This window comes from Copadichromis virginalis, linkage group LG14 (genome assembly GCF_057382275.1).
Source record: "Copadichromis virginalis isolate Kocher_CV1m ecotype Utaka linkage group LG14, C_Virginalis_male_GT1.1, whole genome shotgun sequence".
Lineage (NCBI taxonomy): Eukaryota > Metazoa > Chordata > Actinopteri > Cichliformes > Cichlidae > Copadichromis > Copadichromis virginalis.
The window spans coordinates 26,562,099-26,580,748 of NC_140631.1; the positions used below are offsets into that span (position 1 = coordinate 26,562,099).

The following is an 18,650-nucleotide window of genomic DNA, read 5'->3' on the forward strand; positions in this document are numbered from 1 at the left end:
AACAAACATCCTAATGAGTGATTTGGCAGAACTACGTTGTATTTATAGAGTTGCTAATTATTTGGCATTATTGCAGGCAAACCAGCCTATGAAATGGATTAAACACATCATGACTGGGTTCCAGTGCTACACAATGAGCACTCCGAAATCCCTGCTTCAAACATACCACCATGCCAATCAGATTACTTATTCCGTGTGAGGGTGAAGAGGTGACCCTTCTGGATAAGATGGTGAAGGTTTGCTGCATTTTGGTGAACAGTGTGGTAGTAAAACCATGGAAAAATGAAACTTGCTCTTGTTAAATATTCTTAAGTCTTGTGCTGTATAAATAGCGGTAATTTTTCAAAAGATACAGTAAATTAAGTAGTGTTAGTAGTGGGTGATATCGTGTAAACGCTGTCATGATTTTGTGTAAACATTTTGTCATTTTCTATAAAGTGGTTTTAATTTTTTTTAAAAAAGGCAAAAATTGGTTTGTTTCTTTATTCAACTTTTGAACAGTGGTACTCAGTCAGTACATATTCAGTAAATGCTAATTATTTACACAGCAGTGCACTACAGGCATAAATCTAGACCCCTAGATAAAACATTATGGGTCATTCCCACAACCCACAGCTTTACTGCGTTCCAGCAAAGTATCCAATAGCAGTGACAACTCCTCCACAGTAGCAGGCGGGATTTTTCTTTTTTGAGGACGGCTCCTTTTACCTTTCAATACGGATGGTCTGTTTATGTTTTGATCGAGAGCCTTTTTTTGGGCAGCTGAAGAGGAGAAGTCTATCTTATGGCCAACCTCTGGCTGTATCTTGGTCATATTACCAGGCAAAACCCAGTATGCAGGTTCATCTGTAACAGTCCTTGTGCCACGGATCAACACTGTTGCTTCTACTTTAAACAGAAGAGCAGTGACATGGCTGCAGGTCTCCACGACTCCGGCCATACAGGTGCAGTGGGCGGCTTCAACCTTCCCTGTGATGCTCACAATGACCCATGGCTGCAATGCTGGTTCATTCAGTCTTTGAGAGTGCAGTACCTGAAACATACAAAGTTAATTTAAAGACAAGAACTATGAGCCAAGGCCGACATAAATGTGTTTTATCTACTTTCTAATCCATTTATCATAAATGTAACAAAGTGTTTAGAAAGTGAGCACATACATGTAATTTTTCCTTTTTTTTTTAATGCATCCATCTATAGAACGCTGCATGTTATATTCTAAATCTGCCTGTTCTCTTTCAGAAACCTGCCTGCAGAAAATGAACCTAAAGTATGTAATGCAAGGATGTAATCACTTGCACTTCCCAGCCACCGTATACAGACAAAGATAATACAAAACCAAGAAAGACTACCATACAAGCTATACCACAGGCACAACATACCCTTGCATCAATGAGGTAACCACTGGCTTCTCTGAAAGATAATACTATACAACTCAGTTACTTATTAAAATTTCTTCAATCTGGATGGAATGAGGTTAAAAAAAAAAAAAGTCCTAAGGACTGTGATGCTGTGATGTCCACTCCAGGCAAGATTTTGTTGACGCACACTTGAATGCGCCAGAATAGCAAATGTCTGTCTTTATTGATGTGCTCAGACTTACTGACGATCAATCAAGTGAATCTGATTAAGAGCACCTGACTGCTACATATCCTCTGAATTCATATGGAAGTAAGGGTGTACTGTGAGTAATCTTGTGAAAATCTTCTTTTTCCCATGAGTGTAAATAATTTGTGCTTTGTGTCTATACAGGGAGTGCAGAATTATTAGGCAAATGAGTATTTTGTCCACATCATCCTCTTCATGCATGTTGTCTTACTCCAAGCTGTATAGGCTCGAAAGCCTACTACCAATTAAGCATATTAGGTGATGTGCATCTCTGTAATGAGAAGGGGTGTGGTCTAATGACATCAACACCCTATATCAGGTGTGCATAATTATTAGGCAACGTCCTTTCCTTTGGCAAAATGGGTCAAAAGAAGGACTTGACAGGCTCAGAAAAGTCAAAAATAGTGAGATATCTTGGGGATGCAGCAGTCTCAAAATTGCAAAGCTTCTGAAGCGTGATCATCGAACAATCAAGCGTTTCATTCAAAATAGTCAACAGGGTCGCAAGAAGTGTGTGGAAAAACCAAGGCGCAAAATAACTGCCCATGAACTGAGAAAAGTCAAGCGTGCAGCTGCCAAGATGCCACTTGCCACCAGTTTGGCCATATTTCAGAGCTGCAACATCACTGGAGTGCCCAAAAGCACAAGGTGTGCAATACTCAGAGACATGGCCAAGGTAAGAAAAGCTGAAAGACGACCACCACTGAACAAGACACACAAGCTGAAACGTCAAGACTGGGCCAAGAAATATCTCAAGACTGGTTTTTCTAAGGTTTTATGGACTGATGAAATGAGAGTGAGTCTTGATGGGCCAGATGGATGGGCCCGTGGCTGGATTGGTAAAGGGCAGAGAGCTCCAGTCCGACTCAGACGCCAGCAAGGTGGAGGTGGAGTACTGGTTTGGGCTGGTATCATCAAAGATGAGCTTGTGGGGCCTTTTCGGGTTGAGGATGGAGTCAAGCTCAACTCCCAGTCCTACTGCCAGTTTCTGGAAGACACCTTCTTCAAGCAGTGGTACAGGAAGAAGTCTGCATCTTTCAAGAAAAACATGATTTTCATGCAGGACAATGCTCCATCACACGCGTCCAAGTACTCCACAGCGTGGCTGGCAAGAAAGGGTATAAAAGAAGAAAAACTAATGACATGGCCTCCTTGTTCACCTGATCTGAACCCCATTGAGAACCTGTGGTCCATCATCAAATGTGAGATTTACAAGGAGGGAAAACAGTACACCTCTCTGAACAGTGTCTGGGAGGCTGTGGTTGCTGCTGCACGCAATGTTGATGGTGAACAGATCAAAACACTGACAGAATCCATGGATGGCAGGCTTTTGAGTGTCCTTGCAAAGAAAGGTGGCTATATTGGTCGCTGATTTGTTTTTGTTTTGTTTTTGAATGTCAGAAATGTATATTTGTGAATGTGGAGATGTTATATTGGTTTCACTGGTAAAAATAAATAATTGAAATGGGTATATATTTGTTTTTTGTTAAGTTGCCTAATAATTATGCACAGTAATAGTCACCTGCACACACAGATATCCCCCTAAAATAGCTAAAACTAAAAACTACTTCCAAAAACATTCAGCTTTGATATTAATGTGTTTTTTGGGTTCATTGAGAACATGGTTGTTGTTCAATAATAAAATTATTCCTCAAAAATACAACTTGCCTAATAATTCTGCACTCCCTGTATGCTTTGTGTGAAGCTGCTTCATTAGCAAAAGAAAATATTTTTACTTTTTGTTTTAATGAATACTTAAAAAACAAACAGACAAACAAACAAAAACGTATCTTTAACCAGTTCAAAATGTAGAAATGTATTCCTTTAAAGTCATTTCGATGTTTTGAATGTATTTGTCCACTAGATGGAGCCAAAATACTTCAAACCCATGTTGTCACCATTTGAGTGAAAAGAAATGGTGGCTTGTTTGACTTCTGGAATCAGTTGTTTCGTTATTAAAATCATCTCACACGTAAATTAAACATCTCTATCCATTTAAAAAAAATTTAAAAAAAAACCTAACTCCACGCCTTCCTCCAAAAAGTTTTCGAATATGTCAAATGTTCACCAAAATAGAAAGCAAACAGCCATGCGAGGTGTACCAAATGAAGTGGTCGGTGTATATGCTGCATTTATGAATAGGTACCAGTAGAAAGGTAGGGATGTGACCGGATGCAACGTTGCGCCAACATACACTACCGTAAAATGTAACGTATGTGAGGAAGAACGCTATGCTTTGGCGACCTCTTGAGGCAAAAAAGCACTCGAAAGAACTTGTATTGACTCGTACTATACCTATGCGTGCTGGGACGCCGCTCATCTGTTTGGAGGTTAACTCGAGTGATTTGAGGTTCTGGCGCAATGGCAGGTAAGGCGATTTGTCATCTAAAGCAAGTTGTAGCTACTCAAATGTGAACACATGAACACATAACTGAAGTTTTAAATCACACGCAATTAATACAAACAAGCAGCACGGGTTGAGGAAGTTGGAGAATGGCTATAGCGAACACGGATCTGACTGCTAATTGAAAACTTCATTTTTTCTCTCTTTTTTCTTCTCTCTCTCTTAGTCATTAATTATTCGTTGCCAGAGCTCAGGATGAAATCAAACTTGACCTGGTAGTAAGGCAAACCACCGGTTAAAAGCTCTGCTGTCATTTTTTGGCACCGCTGCAGAGTGAAAAGCAAAGGAGATCCTCCTCCGATCTAAATCCTGTTTAGTATCCGCAGAGATTGTGTTTTCACAAAACGCATTGACCCAAGTGATGCCCTTAGAGGAAATGACGTGATACTGTTAATTGTTCTGCTTTTTATTTTATTTGTATTCTTTTCCCTCCTTTTTTCAGCGCGAAATCGTTTGTAGTTTCACTTTTGTACTGCCCACCCACTTTTTTTAATAATCGGTTTACATATCCACACATGAAGATGAAGATCACTGGCCAGAATATATCAACACAGATTTTAAAAGTTACATTTAGTTATAAATTAGCTGCATTTATCTCGAAAAGGAAATATTTTTAGAAATATCTTGTGTTTTCAGATGGGAAGCACGCCACTGGAGTGCTTTTAATATGCAGCACTAAAATATTAATTAAATCTCAAATCAGGTACACCTGTAAAATCTAATGCAAACCAAACAGAGCTTTATAAAGAGATCACTGCTCAAACTTGCAGTTTTCCAAAAAATTCAAACAAACACTGGTCAGACAGCTGAGAACTGAGCTTTCTAAATCACAGATGTGTTTCAATCTGTGTACAAGCGTGTTGACTAATTTTTTACCACTTGAAGTCACCTTAAGAAGTCAAAATGAGAGCAAATTATTCAAGTTGTTACGTGAGTTTGTGTTGAATCATCTTAAACCTGATAAATGGGATTTTCTTTCTCCTAGAAAGCGCAAGCTCGATGCTTGTGCGGGTGAGGAGTAAGTTTGTTGAAAAGACCTCCAACCCTCTTCTTGACCAGCTCCTGGATAACATTTTGGAGGATGGCATCTTGAATGATGGAGAGAGAGAGTCAATAGTTGAGGAGAACAAGAACCGAGCCGACAAGGCGCGCTGCCTCATTGACACTGTGAGGAAAAAAGGAGATCTAGCCAGCAACAAGTTTATTCGTCACCTTCAAAAAAGAGATCCTATGCTTTTCGCTGAGCTGGGTCTGACTGTCTGACCAGGTGAGATGGGATACATCAGTGGAGCTTATCAACACATATGAGCAAAAGGAGGCTTTAACCCTGATTTTATAGAGTCACAAACTGATGTTGTACTTTGACACTGAAATACAGAAATAGGATCTATCAGGCTTTGACTTTGGTTGATGCCACTTAGGTTATGTTTAATCTCTACGCATTGTTGTTTGGCACCATGTTTTTTGTTTTTTTTTTTACCGTTACCTGATTTTTCGTATTTATGTTTTTATCCACAGGAGGAAACGAAAACCTCGTGAACACTCATCCCTACTGCCGAGACTTTGTGAAATAAAGAGATGTGCAGTGAACATGCTCATCTTTCATCATCATTACTTTTCAAAGCAATAATATCAACATGAATGATCACATCTAAAGATATAATACTGTATCTTAATTTTTTTTTTACACTCTAGAGCACTATTATATGATGCTTTTATATTTTGCCAACGTGACAATCAGAAAAACAATCTATTTGTGCTCTCAAATGTGCATGAACATAAAACTGTAATGTTTCCAGGTTCCTCTGTACATTATTTTTTGCATGTGATGGATGAGAATTACAATCTGTTTACGTTAAGATCATTTTATAATCTAGTTGAATTAAATCTTAACGACAGTAAATGAGCTTGTGTGTTTATTATATAGTATGATTCATTTGCATGTACAATGACATGTGGACCTTTATAGCGCATGACGGGTTTTTTTTGTTTATGTTTTTTGTTTGTTCGTTTTGTTTGTTTGTTATGGCTCCCAAGTGAATGGTTAGCATGGGTGCCACGGTGTTTTATAATGTTACAGTATAGTTTTAGCCATTATAAGGTACAGTTTAATGATCCGGATTACTCACATCAAAGTAGGAGCACCACAGGCCTGCTCTGACTTTTATACAGAAATTTATGCACTGTGCGGTACTACTATGTAGGTCATATGCGGAAAGGAGGAGCCTTATATCGTTCATCTCTGATAGCAAACATTACGCAAGCATAATCAGGTTAAAGTCAGCAGCAATTTAAGCAGGTTGGCCACACAAGTTTTGAGCAATGGCAGGTAAGAGCACACGGACTAAATGCATTTTGTTCTACGTTGTCATATATGAGTTTAGCCAGCGAGCAGGAATGCAGCACAATAGGCATAAAGTGTTTACCACCACTGGATTGTGTTACGAACGTTTTGCGGAAGACAGCGGCGGAAAATATGTATTCTTACACTTTCGACAGTTTTGCAACAAAAGTGTTTGTCAGAGAAAAGTTTGAATAGTGTGATTCGACATTTGTTATTTTCATACTATGTTTATGCCAGATTGGATCCATACTTTCGTTTTGCACCCCGGAAAACTATTCCCGCCCGGATGTCTGTTGTTGAAAAAATCTTCTAGTGGAAGGTTTTCAGAGATGAGAGAGCGAGGGTTTAAGTTTCTTTGTTGACAACTATTTGCGTTATGTATACACACTGAATCCACGGAGGCTGTTCTTTAAGTACAACTTCTAAAGATGGGAGGTCACACATTTCCAAAGTGCGACAGGATAGCATATAAAGTTTGTTTTGTTTTGTTTGTTCTTTATTAAAACATCCAAATTTGTATGTTGACGACAGGCATCGGTAATGGTTTCGTTATGCACTAAAACAGTAGCTTCGTTTTTACTCCGCACTTTATGAGGAAGAAGGACATATCAGCCATTTCCTCCGTCAATCCGAAGAATACCGGGCGTTATAACAAGGCAGGATGTCCTACGTAGTGCGCAAACATTCACTCTTTGTACGGAACCAGCGTTAGAAATGCTGAAGTGATTCATGCACATGAAATGTTGTAGATTAGCGCTAATATCTCAGGGGATCATTCTGTAAATGTGGGTCTTTCACCGTTAACTGCATTAAGATGCCGGATTATTAGATACAACTAATATATTTTACTTTGTTACAAAGCAATAAATCTGTACATAGATCGCAATGTTTGCTTTTAATTTAAAAAAAAAAGACTATTCAACTTTTAGAGTCATTGTGAAAACCGCAGTTTGTAGTGATGCTGACATGTGTTATGCGTTACTGCTCCCCACCACAAAGTGAAGCGTCCAAAGACGATAATACAGCTGAAAAGGCTCAAACCGAGCAACCCCCCCCCCCCCCCCCCCCCCCAACGTATTCGATATATTAAATAAAAACAGCAAAATGTATACATCGCCCATTTAGTTTGAGACGAAAAGTTTTCAAAGGTCAGCAATCTTTCTAAACATTTCTAAAATGACATATTCTCTATTCTAGATAAGGAGCTTGGCAGGGTACGGTCAGACTTTCTGACGAGTGTGTCCAAAGCGGTTATAAAGATGCTGCTTGACGACCTCGTAGAAGATGGTGTGCTGAATGATATGGAGAGCGAGTCAATACTTGAAGAGAATGACAGCAGGGCTGATAAGGCGCGCTGTCTCATTGACACTGTGAGGAAAAAAGGAGACCCAGCCAGCAGCAAGATGATCGTTCACCTTAAAAGTAGAGACTCTTCTCTTTACGAAAAGCTTGGTTTGTCTTGCAGTCAGCCTTCTCAGGCAGGTGAGAAACCTTAAAAAATATTTTTATTAAAAAATATAGTGCAGAAGATAATGTAATGATCACACAGGTACAAACAGAATAAAATACATTATTTCAAGCAATAATCTGTTTTGTCAGCCTCAGCTCCAGATCCTCGGGAGCCACCAGAATGGTCAGATACACTGATCCACACGACTGAGAAATTCTGGAAGATGAAAATGGATGATAAAAGTGTGAGTCATTCACAAACCTCATGCAAAATATCTCAGTTTGATAATAAGAATAAGTGTTTTCTTATTAAAGTTAATGTTGAGACACAAGATAGATTTTTCAACTTTTTTCCCTTTATTTTTGTTTTGCAGATTTACCATGTGACCAAAGACGCCTTTAAAAATCGCGTAGCTCTGCTGATCACTAACATGAAGTTTACTGATGGGAAATTCAATAGAAATGGAGCTGAGAAAGATGAGGAGAACATGAGGAAGCTGCTCTCTGCTCTGGGTTATGAAGTGGTGAAATACACAAATCTCACAGGAAAGGTATTTTTATTAAAAGGGAAAATCTGGGGAAAAATTTTATGTCTGGTTTGTTTTGAGATACAGGAAGTTATGCCTTGACTTTTTTTTTTGTTATGTTCTTATACAGGCAATTAATAAGGCTCTAATTGACTTCTCCAAACATCCAAAACTCAAAGATACAGACAGTGTGTTGGTGGTTATAATGTCTCACGGGAAGCTAGGAGCAGTCCTTGGTGTCGACTGCAAAGAACCCATTTGTGATAATGAGGAACAAGATGCGTATGAGGTGAACAACATTTACAAGCAGTTGAGCTCAGACAAGTGTCCTGCACTTCTGAACAAACCCAAGATCATCATCATCCAGGCCTGCAGAGGAGGTGATCACCTTCTGTTCTTACAGTTAAAAAAAAAAGGCTTAAGTTATAGATTTGCTGGAGTCTTCTTATCTTACAAGTACATTGCATATGTTTCAGAGGAGAGAGGAGGTGTGCTTGTTAGTGACTGTGCAAAGCCAGATCTGGTCTGTGATGACGTGAAACAGCCAAGTCCATCCCTATGTGCTGATGAAGAGGGCTTAGAAGACGACACTCTACGATGTGTACACAAGGAAAAAGACTTCATTTCTCTTCTCTCCTGCACTCCAGGTCAGTGTAGCTAGGCAATTATTAAAACTTAGTGACACACACACAGTGATGACACACATGAATCTGTAATGATAACACCCCCCCCCCCCCCCCCCCAAAAAAAAAAAAAAAAAAAACCTGTATCCAATTTCTGTCTCTGAATTTTCTTTCTGCAGATACTGTGTCATATAGAGACAGGAATCAAGGGTCTATCCTCATACAGTACATTGTTCAGGTTTTCAACACCTTTGCACATCAAGACGACGTCGAGGAGCTCTTCAGAAAAGTAAGCGCTGCAAGTGTAAATTGTTTTATACTTATTGGAAGCAAGTCTCATTACTTCACAACCATGTTGATACTGCTTGTGACATTTATGTGGACAGTTACGTTAAAGCAATATTTAAATTACACTTCAATTATCACTGGGAAATAGTGCATGTACAGTATTAAAAGTAAAATAATAAAAGGTTAAAAAGTTTGCAGAGTATGGCCCAAAAGAAGGCTTTCAAAGCATTTTTCATCTCCTGGAAGTTACGCTTACAGGAATCAATAAGTGCCATATCTGTCACTTATGTTTCTGGAACATGTGGAAAGTTGTATTGCTATAGTCAAGCAGTAATTACTTTGTTCTCGTGTCATTAGTGTGATAATGTTGTACATTATTACTGTGATAATGTCGTACATCATTTTAATCATACAGGTGATGCAACGCTTTGAAGACTTCAGTGTTCAAAACAGGAGACAGATGCCAACAAAAGACAGATGCACACTGACAAGACGCTTCTACTTCTTTCCAGGCCTCTGAGATATTTTTACAGTTATGTAACTCAACTTTGCTGCCATTTCAATTGATGTTTTTAGTGCTCAGAGTTAGGTCATTTTATCATTTCCAAAGAACTACAAAGAGATGCAAACCTAGAAGCAAAAAGATGATATGATCTCACAGTTAGACAAAAATGGCCACAATAAGATGCAAAATAGCTACAAACAGATGGAAAATACAATGATAATAAAAATTTTAAAAGAATGAAACAAAGCTGCCATCTGTCTGTCTCCTTTGTTAAAAAAAAATCCTGATGACATTTCTAGCTTCATGTGAGACCCATGCACACAAAACACATCAACATGAAATATCCTCTATGTGGCAATTGGAGACGGTTGGATGGACGAACTGGAAGAGACGTCCAGCAGAAACAGGGTCAGAGAGGGACAGACATACTCTCTTCCACAGCATGTCTTTGTCCTATCTTCCTCCCTTCACACCATCTTTGCAGAAGATGGACACCCCTCCCTCAACCTGGTTCTGCTAGGGCTTTCTTCCTGTTATAAGGGAGTTTTTCCTTCCCACTGTCGCTAAACCTCTTGTTTGCATAGGAGTCCATATGATTGTTAGCTTTTCTCTGTTTTCTTTGTATTATTTTTTTTCTATTATTCTAGAGTAACATGTAAAGTATCCTGACATAACTGTTGCTGTGTTTTCATGCTATACAAAAATAAAGAAATAAAAATAAAATGCGCTTTGCTTTTATTTTCCACTCACTGCCTTTCTCTCTCTTTGGATTCATACACCACTGCTGCATTTAACTTAAGGAGTTACTACACTCTGCCTCTCTCTCCTACAGTGTCTTGCTCTCAATTCTTCTCATCTCTGCCCTTGTCGCCACATCTTCCTGTTAAAAAAGAATCCACTGGTGTTAAGTGCTTGTTCAAAGGGGGTCATCTGACTGTAATTGTGCTTGTTTGTTTGTTTATATCATAGGACCTTTAGCCTACAATATAAATTGCCCTGAGGTGACAACTGGTATACTGGTTTAGGGCTTTTGCTATACTGCTCCACTTGATGGTCATAGCTTAGAAGATTTTTTTAAAGGATCTTTTTTAATTTTCAGTCCTTACAATGCCCCAGCAGGTAGGGGCACCAGCCACTGACAGGGAGTGTGGTGGGGGAAATAGCCCCCACACCTGGGGATGCCCGAGACTTTCAGAAGGAGGTGAAGCCTAAGACCCAGCCTGACACATACAGGTCCTTCTCAAAAAATTAGCATATAGTGATAAAGTTCATTATTTTCTGTAATGTACTGATAAACAGTAGACTTTCATATATTTTAGATTCATTACACACAACTGAAGTAGTTCAAGCCTTTTATTGTTTTAATATTGATGATTTTGGCATACAGCTCATGAAAACCCAAAATTCCTATCTCAAAAAAGTAGCATATTTCATCTGACCAATAAAAGAAAAGTGTTTTTAATACAAAAAAAAAGTCAACCTTCAAATAATTATGTTCAGTTATGCACTCAATACTTGGTCGGGAATCCTTTTGCAGAAATGACTGCTTCAATGCGGCGTGGCATGGAGGCAATCAGCCTGTGGCACTGCTGAGGTGTTATGGAGGCCCAGGATGCTTCGATAGCGGCCTTAAGCTCATCCAGAGTGTTGGGTCTTGCGTCTCTCAACTTTCTCTTCACAATATCCCACAGATTCTTTATGGGGTTCAGGTCAGGAGAGTTGGCAGGCCAATTGAGCACAATAATACCATGGTCAGTAAACCATTTACCAGTGGTTTTGGCACTGTGAGCAGGTGCCAGGTCGTGCTGAAAAATGAAATCTTCATCTCCATAAAGCTTTTCAGCAGATGGAAGCATGAAGTGCTCCAAAATCTCCTGATAGCTAGCTACATTGACCCTGCCCTTGATAAAACACAGTGGACCAACACCAGCAGCTGACATGGCACCCCAGACCATCACTGACTGTGGATACTTGACACTGGACTTCAGGCATTTTGGCATTTCCCTCTCCCCAGTCTTCCTCCAGACTCTGGCACCTTGATTTCTGAATGACATGAAAAAGTTGCTTTCATCCGAAAAAAGTACTTTGGACCACTGAGAAACAGTCCAGCGCTGCTTCTCTGAAGCCCAGGTCAGGCGCTTCTGCTGCTGTTTCTGGTTCAAAAGTGGTTTGACCTGGGGAATGCGGCACCTGTAGCCCATTTCCTGCACACGCCTGTACACGGTGGCTCTGGATGTTTCTACTCCAGACTCAGCCGACTGCTTCCGCAGGTCCTCCAAGGTCTGGAATCGGTCCTTCTCCACAATCTTCCTCAGGGTCCGGTCACCTCTTCTCGTTGTGCAGCGTTTTCTGCCACACTTTTTCCTTCCCACAGACTTCCCACTGAGGTGCCTTGATACAGCACTCTGGGAACAGCCTATTCGTTCAGAAATTTCTTTCTGTGTCTTACCCTCTTGCTTGAGGGTGTCAAAGATGGCCTTCTGGATAGCAGTCAGGTCGGCAGTCTTACCCATGATTGCGGTTTTGAGTAATGAACCCGGCTGGGAGTTTTTAAAAGCCTCAGGAATCTTTTGCAGGTGTTTAGAGTTAATTCGCTGATTCAGATGATTAGGTTAATAGCTCGTTTAGAGAACCTATTCATGATATGCTAGTTGTTTGACATAGGAATTTTGGGTTTTCATGAGCTGTATGCCAAAATCATCAATAATGAAATGCTTGAACTACTTCAGTTGTGTGTAATGAATCTAAAATATATGAAAGTCTAATGTTTATCAGTACATTACAGAAAATAATGAACTTTATCACAATATGCAAATTTTTTGAGAAGGACCTGTAGACAGGCATGTTTTCATAGTTTCCCAGAGCAGACACTTCCAAGTAAGGCAGGTGAAGGGAGGGGGATTACTTGTGAATTGAAACTTACTGAACTTGCTTCTCTTCTTCGAGATCTTGCAATGATAAGAATATCTGTGGTCTTGATGCAGTCAACCCTACAGGCATAGTTCAGTGTATTGGAAACACTCAGCAAAGGAACGGTAGATGGAAAGAAAATTATTATATGAAATGAAGAGAGATGGTGATTTTTCTCTGGTTATGTTTTTTTGTTAATTTTTTGTCATTAACGTATAATATTGGCCATTAAAACATCGTAGAGTTGAAATGTTCAAACAAGTTCAAACATGACTTGACATGTTGTGGTAATTCAAAGGACACAGAAATGTTGATACTGTCGGTAAACTGCTTTTATCTCATCTTTCTGTTTTCTTTGACAGCAGCCCAAGTTTCACTTTTACTTCCTGTTCCTTATGTCTGCCTTCTTTTTAAAGCAAGCTGTTTTGATCATAATTCAGTATACACAAAATGCGTGTAAGTTAGGAGTGAAACTATCTGAAAATAAATTGAAAATAAATTAAGTTATAAATGCAATTTTGGAGAGTTTATATGCCTAACGTGCAGCAGATGAACCTATGAAAGTAAGAAGAAACATTGTCACAAAAGCAGCAGCTTGCCTATGCACTAAAACAGGAAGAAGAGTTTATGAACTCTTGTTCAATACAAGTTAAGGCTTAAATAAAAATGTTAAAAATGCAAAAGCTAGTTGATCCTTGAATTTAAAAACATCTTACATTTCATTAACGGCTCTATAACCACTTATTGGCATCTCTTTGTTCCTAGGAAATCAGGCAGTGCTGTCCAAAACAGCACACATGAGCACACATAAAGGTTTGCAAATGGTAACATACAGAAAGCACAAGTAGTGCAGGAGGTGCTCAGGAACATGACTCTTAGAAAATATAAAAGATGTGTTCTTTGCAAACAAAGATATTTGTCATGACTTCATTTCTAAGAGACCACTGCTCAGAAGAAAAAGAAAATATTTTATGTTGCATTTCAAGTTTGACTTGATTACAACCACTTCCATGGAAGCGTGGTTTCCACACAACTATTAATAGATAAAACATCTTGGCAAACACACAATCATTTGTACATGCTGGAGGACACAGGTTGCAAATTTGTGAAGTAAAGTTTATGAAAGATGGCAGGTAAGACAGAAGTTATCATGATCCATGCACTTTCCAAGTGTTAATGTGTGATAGATTTTGATTTTGACATGATTATTTGATCTCATTCTTCCCTCTAGATAAGGAGCTTGCCAGAGTGAGAGGACGGTTTGTTGAAAAGGTATCAAAAGCCCTTCTTAAACAGCTCCTGGATGACCTTTTAGAAGAGGGTTTGCTGAATGATGGAGAGACAGACTCTGTGCTCGAAGACAACAGCAACAAAGCAGACATGGCCCGTGCTCTCATCGACATGGTGAAGAGGAAAGGAGATAAAGCTAGCAGGAAGATGATCGAACACCTGGAGAAGAGAGATCCTACACTTTACTCTGAGCTGGGTCTGTCCTGTGGTCAGCCTCCTGGTGAGTTCACCCTGTTTGGAAGAAGGAAATCGTACAGAATAAAGTCTGAACAGTGCTTTTGCTTTTTCCAACTGCAGCGTCTCAGAAGGAGCAAAGCTGGTCGTCCAAACTCATCGCCACAACTGACTCTTTCTGGAGGACAAAGCTGAACGATAAAAATGTTTGTCATGACTGTTCAAACACTTTTAACAAACAAGATTCAAATTTGGAATACTTTGTAAGTTTATACACTTAAATTTTACATTTATAACAGTAAATATTCTGTCTTTACATTTGTATTTTTAGATTTACCCTGTGGCAGAAAAGTCCATCAGCAGTCGAGTGGCCCTCCTAATCACTAATCGAAATTTTTCTGATGAGAGATTAACCCGAAAAGGAGCTGAAGTTGACGAGGAGAACATGGATAAACTTCTCCGATCTCTGCATTATGAAGTGGTCAAATACAAAGATCTCACTGGAAAGGTATTTAAATACTAATCTTTTATTCTTTCCTAGCAAATTACGGCTGAGTGACAAAATAACTGATGCTGGGACTTTTTGTGTTCAATCAGATGATCGATGAGGCTCTGATGAATTTCTCCAAACATCCCAAACTCAAAGAGACAGACAGTGTGTTTGTGGTGATTATGTCTCACGGGAAACGGGGAATTGTCCTCGGTGTCAATCACAGAGAAGAAGTGGAACCAGATGAATTCCCTGTTGACAATATTTACAAGTACTTGGGCTCACAGAAATGCTCAGCACTGCTAAACAAACCAAAGATCATCATCATCCAGGCCTGCAGAGGAGGTGACTTTCAATCATTTCATCTGACCAACATCCACAAATGTCCTCGTAGCTACAGTTTGGACCTGAATTAAAAGCATGCTGCGTGTGTTGCAGAATCTGGTGGCTCCGTGATGGTTAGTGACAGTGCAAAAGTGGTCTGTGATGATGTGTCACAGAGCCGCTTTGATGAAAACAGCATTGTGGATGACTCTACTCGATACGTGCACAAAGAAAAGGACTTCGTTTCACTTCTGTCCAGCACCCCAGGTCAGTTTGTCTGCTGATGGGTTTTATTATGCAAAAGATTTCTGACATTATTAAGATAAGCATCTGAAATTTGCACCAATAACACACAAGCATAGTCTCATTCTCAGTTTTCACATGATTTCCTGCAGACACTGTTTCATACAGACAGGAAGACCGTGGGTCTTTTCTGATCCAGTTCATCAAGGAGGTATTCAACACGTGCTCTCATGAGGACGACATCGACGAGCTCTTCAGAAAAGTAAGTACCTGAAAACTCGTTTGGTGATAGTGCTGCAGGCAAACAGATGCAGTCACTGGTTATGTTTTCATCACACAGGTCATGCAACGCTTTGAAGATTTTCCCTCTGAGAAACTGAGACAGATGCCAACCAAAGACAGATGCACTCTAACCAAGCGCTTCTACCTCTTTCCAGGCCGCTGAGACAGGATTGAATTTTGGTCAAAGGAAACACATAATAAGTGCTAATAAGTACATTAATGATTTCATGGATTATCACTTCCTAGTAATAAGGGATTCATACTTATCTGTAGTATAACGAGGGATATGCATTGATTATTGTGAATTATATGTAAAATATTGATTTCTTTGTTTCTGTTTTTACTGCTTTGTGAAAGTGAATGTGAGATTTTGTCAACTTTTAATACGTTTGGACATTTTAGTAGCTATATGAGTGAGTGTATCATTTACATTCATCAGTTGTTCTTGTCTATAATGTCATCACTGTTACTGTTATGTGTCTAAATAAGTAAATGAGCCCTTAGTTACAGTAAATGAATCTTGTATTAACTAAAATGTTAACACCAGCGGTCTCCAACCTTTTTTGCGCCACGGACCGGTTTATGCCCGACAATATTTTCATGGACCGGCCTTTAAGGTGTCGCGGATAAATACAACAAAAATAAAACTAGTACCGGTACCGAAAAAAAGAAAATTTATTCATAACACACGCGAAAAGACCAAAGAAAACCGAGTAAACGATAAAAACGATAACTAAATAATGCTGAAAACCGATAAAAACCCTGAAAACTATACATTTCACACCTGAGCCTCAACTCTCGCGGCCCGGTACCAAACGACTCACCGGTAAAGACATAAAGACCTGGATGGCTGCTAACTTTCTGCTCCTTAATTCTGATAAAACTGAGGTTATTGTACTCGGCCCTGAAAAGCTTAGAAATATGGTATCTAACCAGATTCTTACTCTGGATGGCATTACCTTGGCCTCCAGTAACACTGTGAGGAACCTTGGAGTCATTTTTGACCAGGATATGTTCCTCAATGCACATATTAAACAAATATCTAGGACTGCTTTCTTCCATTTGCGCAGCATCTCTAAAATTATAAATATCCTGTCTCAGAGTGACGCTGAAAAACTAGGCTGGACTACTGTAATTCATTATTATCAGAAAGTTCTAAAAAGAACTTTCGGGTGAGAGAAGGATGGCCGCCCATCCCTGAGCCTGGTTCTGCCGGAGGTTTCTTCCTGTTAAAAGGGAGTTTTTCCTTCCCACTGTCACCAAAGTGCTTGCTCATAGGGGGTCATATGATTGTTGGGTTTTTCTCTGTATTATTGTAGGGTGTAACTTACAATATAAAGCGCCTTGAGGAGACTGTTGTTGTGATTTGGTGGTATATAAATAAAATTTAATTGAATTGAATCATGTGGGTCTATGACCACTGGTCCAACATATAATTATGCTTAATACAAGCATTTTGTTAGTAACTCAGATTTTTATTACTGCACATTAATTATCTTTAATCTACATGTGGGCTACAATAATAGAAATTACAAGTATATAAAGTTACATATTTATAGAAATGTAATTATTTGTGTAAAAGTTTTAATAAAATTGCCAATAGGAGGTGGTTAGCTTGTGATATTACTAATTACTGTGACCTAAATTTACTGTTTTTCTATTGAAGATCCAGTGGCAGATGAGTTATACATTGATTTAAACACATTGTATAGACTAGAAAGCTTTAGTAATTTATACCTGACAGCCCTTGTTATTTATGTTTTTTGAATAGAGTTTTAAGGAAATACATCACTTTATTTTGTATTTTAATTAGAGTGAAGATTTAAGATTGTGAGGGCCCAGTGGGATTTTCAGTTTTTTAAGCAGGCTGCAGCATTTTTGACTGTGGGAATGAGCATTTTAAAACATCTTAGTATAGTACAGTTACTGACATATTAACACATTCACATTCAAAGAAATCATTAGATGCTTCCTAAACTTGTTCATCTGGGGATGAGCATGTCTTTACTTTTATGATTGGCTAGCTGACAACAGATAGGTCAAAAGATCCTTAACTGGGTGGAAAGAAAGCGTGAGCTCGTGCCTTTGAAAGTTGTGCAGTGTTTTGGCCACATCCTGTATGATGGTGGTTTTCAACCTTGGCCATCTGATGTAGCCCCCACCCTCAAAACCCTGTTAGATGGGTTAAAAATAATTCCCTTCAGCACCACCTTATAAACACCTGCACTGTTTTATCTCTTACGCTCAGTGCATGCAGCCTACCTTTGTAGCAAACTGCCTAAATCTTTAATCAGTTGGTAGTGGGTTTATATTTCAGACATGCATCTAAAATGTTTAGTTAGCAGTCCATATAACAGCTATATTCATGAGCCTGTTTTAACCATTTATCAGTTCTCTTTAGCTAAAAATTTTATTCATTTATTGAGAATTTCGTGGTTTCAAGTGATGAAATGCTGCATGAAAAGCATGGTTTGCTTGTTTCACTCAAGCCAGAAGCTAGTAGTGCAAACGTTTTCACTGATGATTTCCTGCATCTCGGTGCATCTCTTTCTTTACAGGAAGATGACCCTGATGGTGTGAAAGTAGTTTTGCAAATAGGAAGTAGCTTTCTTGGTAAAAAAAAAAAAAAAAAAAAAAAAAAAAAAAATTGAAAGGAAATCCACAAACCTGAAACTCTGTAACATTAAGTGTACAACTTTGAAATGCCTTCAAATACTAAAAGAAAAAGTAGGTGAAACTCTGGTCTCTCTCATGCAACATTTAGAGGAATTATGGGTCGCACAAGACTTTTGCTCAATTTAAGGTTTAAAGAAGAATAGAATTAAGAATAACTCAAAGTATTCATTTGGAATCTAAGAAAAAAAAAAGTGCATACTTTTAGTGGTATGCAGTGTAAAATATCTGAATGTTCAAACTGACTGTAAAGTTTTATCCATTTAATTTACATTTTCAAAACTGAACTTTAAGTTCTTAAATTTTAATGGTAACGGCAGTCTCTTTAGCAGCTCTTCAATTCTATGCAGAATAGTAAAAGTATAAATAAAAAATGTAAGAATAGCAGTAGCAGGGTGTAATAAAATCAGTCTAAAAGGTAAAGTGGAGAGGGATAAAAGGTAGTGTTCAGAGTGGGTTATTTTCCTTATTATTCAGCTGGTCTTCTTGTGCCAGTCACAGTGTATATCTCTGTCATAT

General features: G+C 38.8%; 3 protein-coding genes across 3 annotated transcripts; all 3 read left to right on the top strand.

The window, feature by feature from the left end:
- The first annotated feature begins 3,865 nt into the window (after positions 1–3,865).
- Positions 3,866–5,912, top strand: LOC146694085 (caspase recruitment domain-containing protein 18-like). The gene is made up of 3 exons (XM_085430172.1): positions 3,866–3,973; positions 4,995–5,276; positions 5,528–5,912. Exons 1-2 carry the CDS (start codon positions 3,967–3,969, stop codon positions 5,270–5,272), a joined length of 285 nt encoding a protein of 94 aa, XP_085286298.1. The 5' UTR covers positions 3,866–3,966; the 3' UTR covers positions 5,273–5,276; positions 5,528–5,912.
- Positions 5,913–6,241: 329 nt separating this feature from the next.
- LOC146694086 (caspase a-like) lies at positions 6,242–10,480 on the top strand. Its single transcript, XM_085430171.1, has 8 exons — positions 6,242–6,338; positions 7,551–7,835; positions 7,953–8,047; positions 8,177–8,353; positions 8,460–8,709; positions 8,806–8,976; positions 9,132–9,241; positions 9,656–10,480. The coding sequence occupies exons 1-8, from the start codon at positions 6,332–6,334 to the stop codon at positions 9,758–9,760; spliced, it is 1,200 nt and encodes a 399-aa protein (XP_085286297.1). The 5' UTR covers positions 6,242–6,331; the 3' UTR covers positions 9,761–10,480.
- A 3,246-nt stretch (positions 10,481–13,726) lies between these two features.
- LOC146694087 (caspase a-like) lies at positions 13,727–17,063 on the top strand. Its single transcript, XM_085430173.1, has 8 exons — positions 13,727–13,788; positions 13,887–14,165; positions 14,243–14,325; positions 14,451–14,627; positions 14,717–14,954; positions 15,048–15,200; positions 15,329–15,438; positions 15,517–17,063. Exons 1-8 carry the CDS (start codon positions 13,782–13,784, stop codon positions 15,619–15,621), a joined length of 1,152 nt encoding a protein of 383 aa, XP_085286299.1. The 5' UTR covers positions 13,727–13,781; the 3' UTR covers positions 15,622–17,063.
- Positions 17,064–18,650: the final 1,587 nt, after the last annotated feature.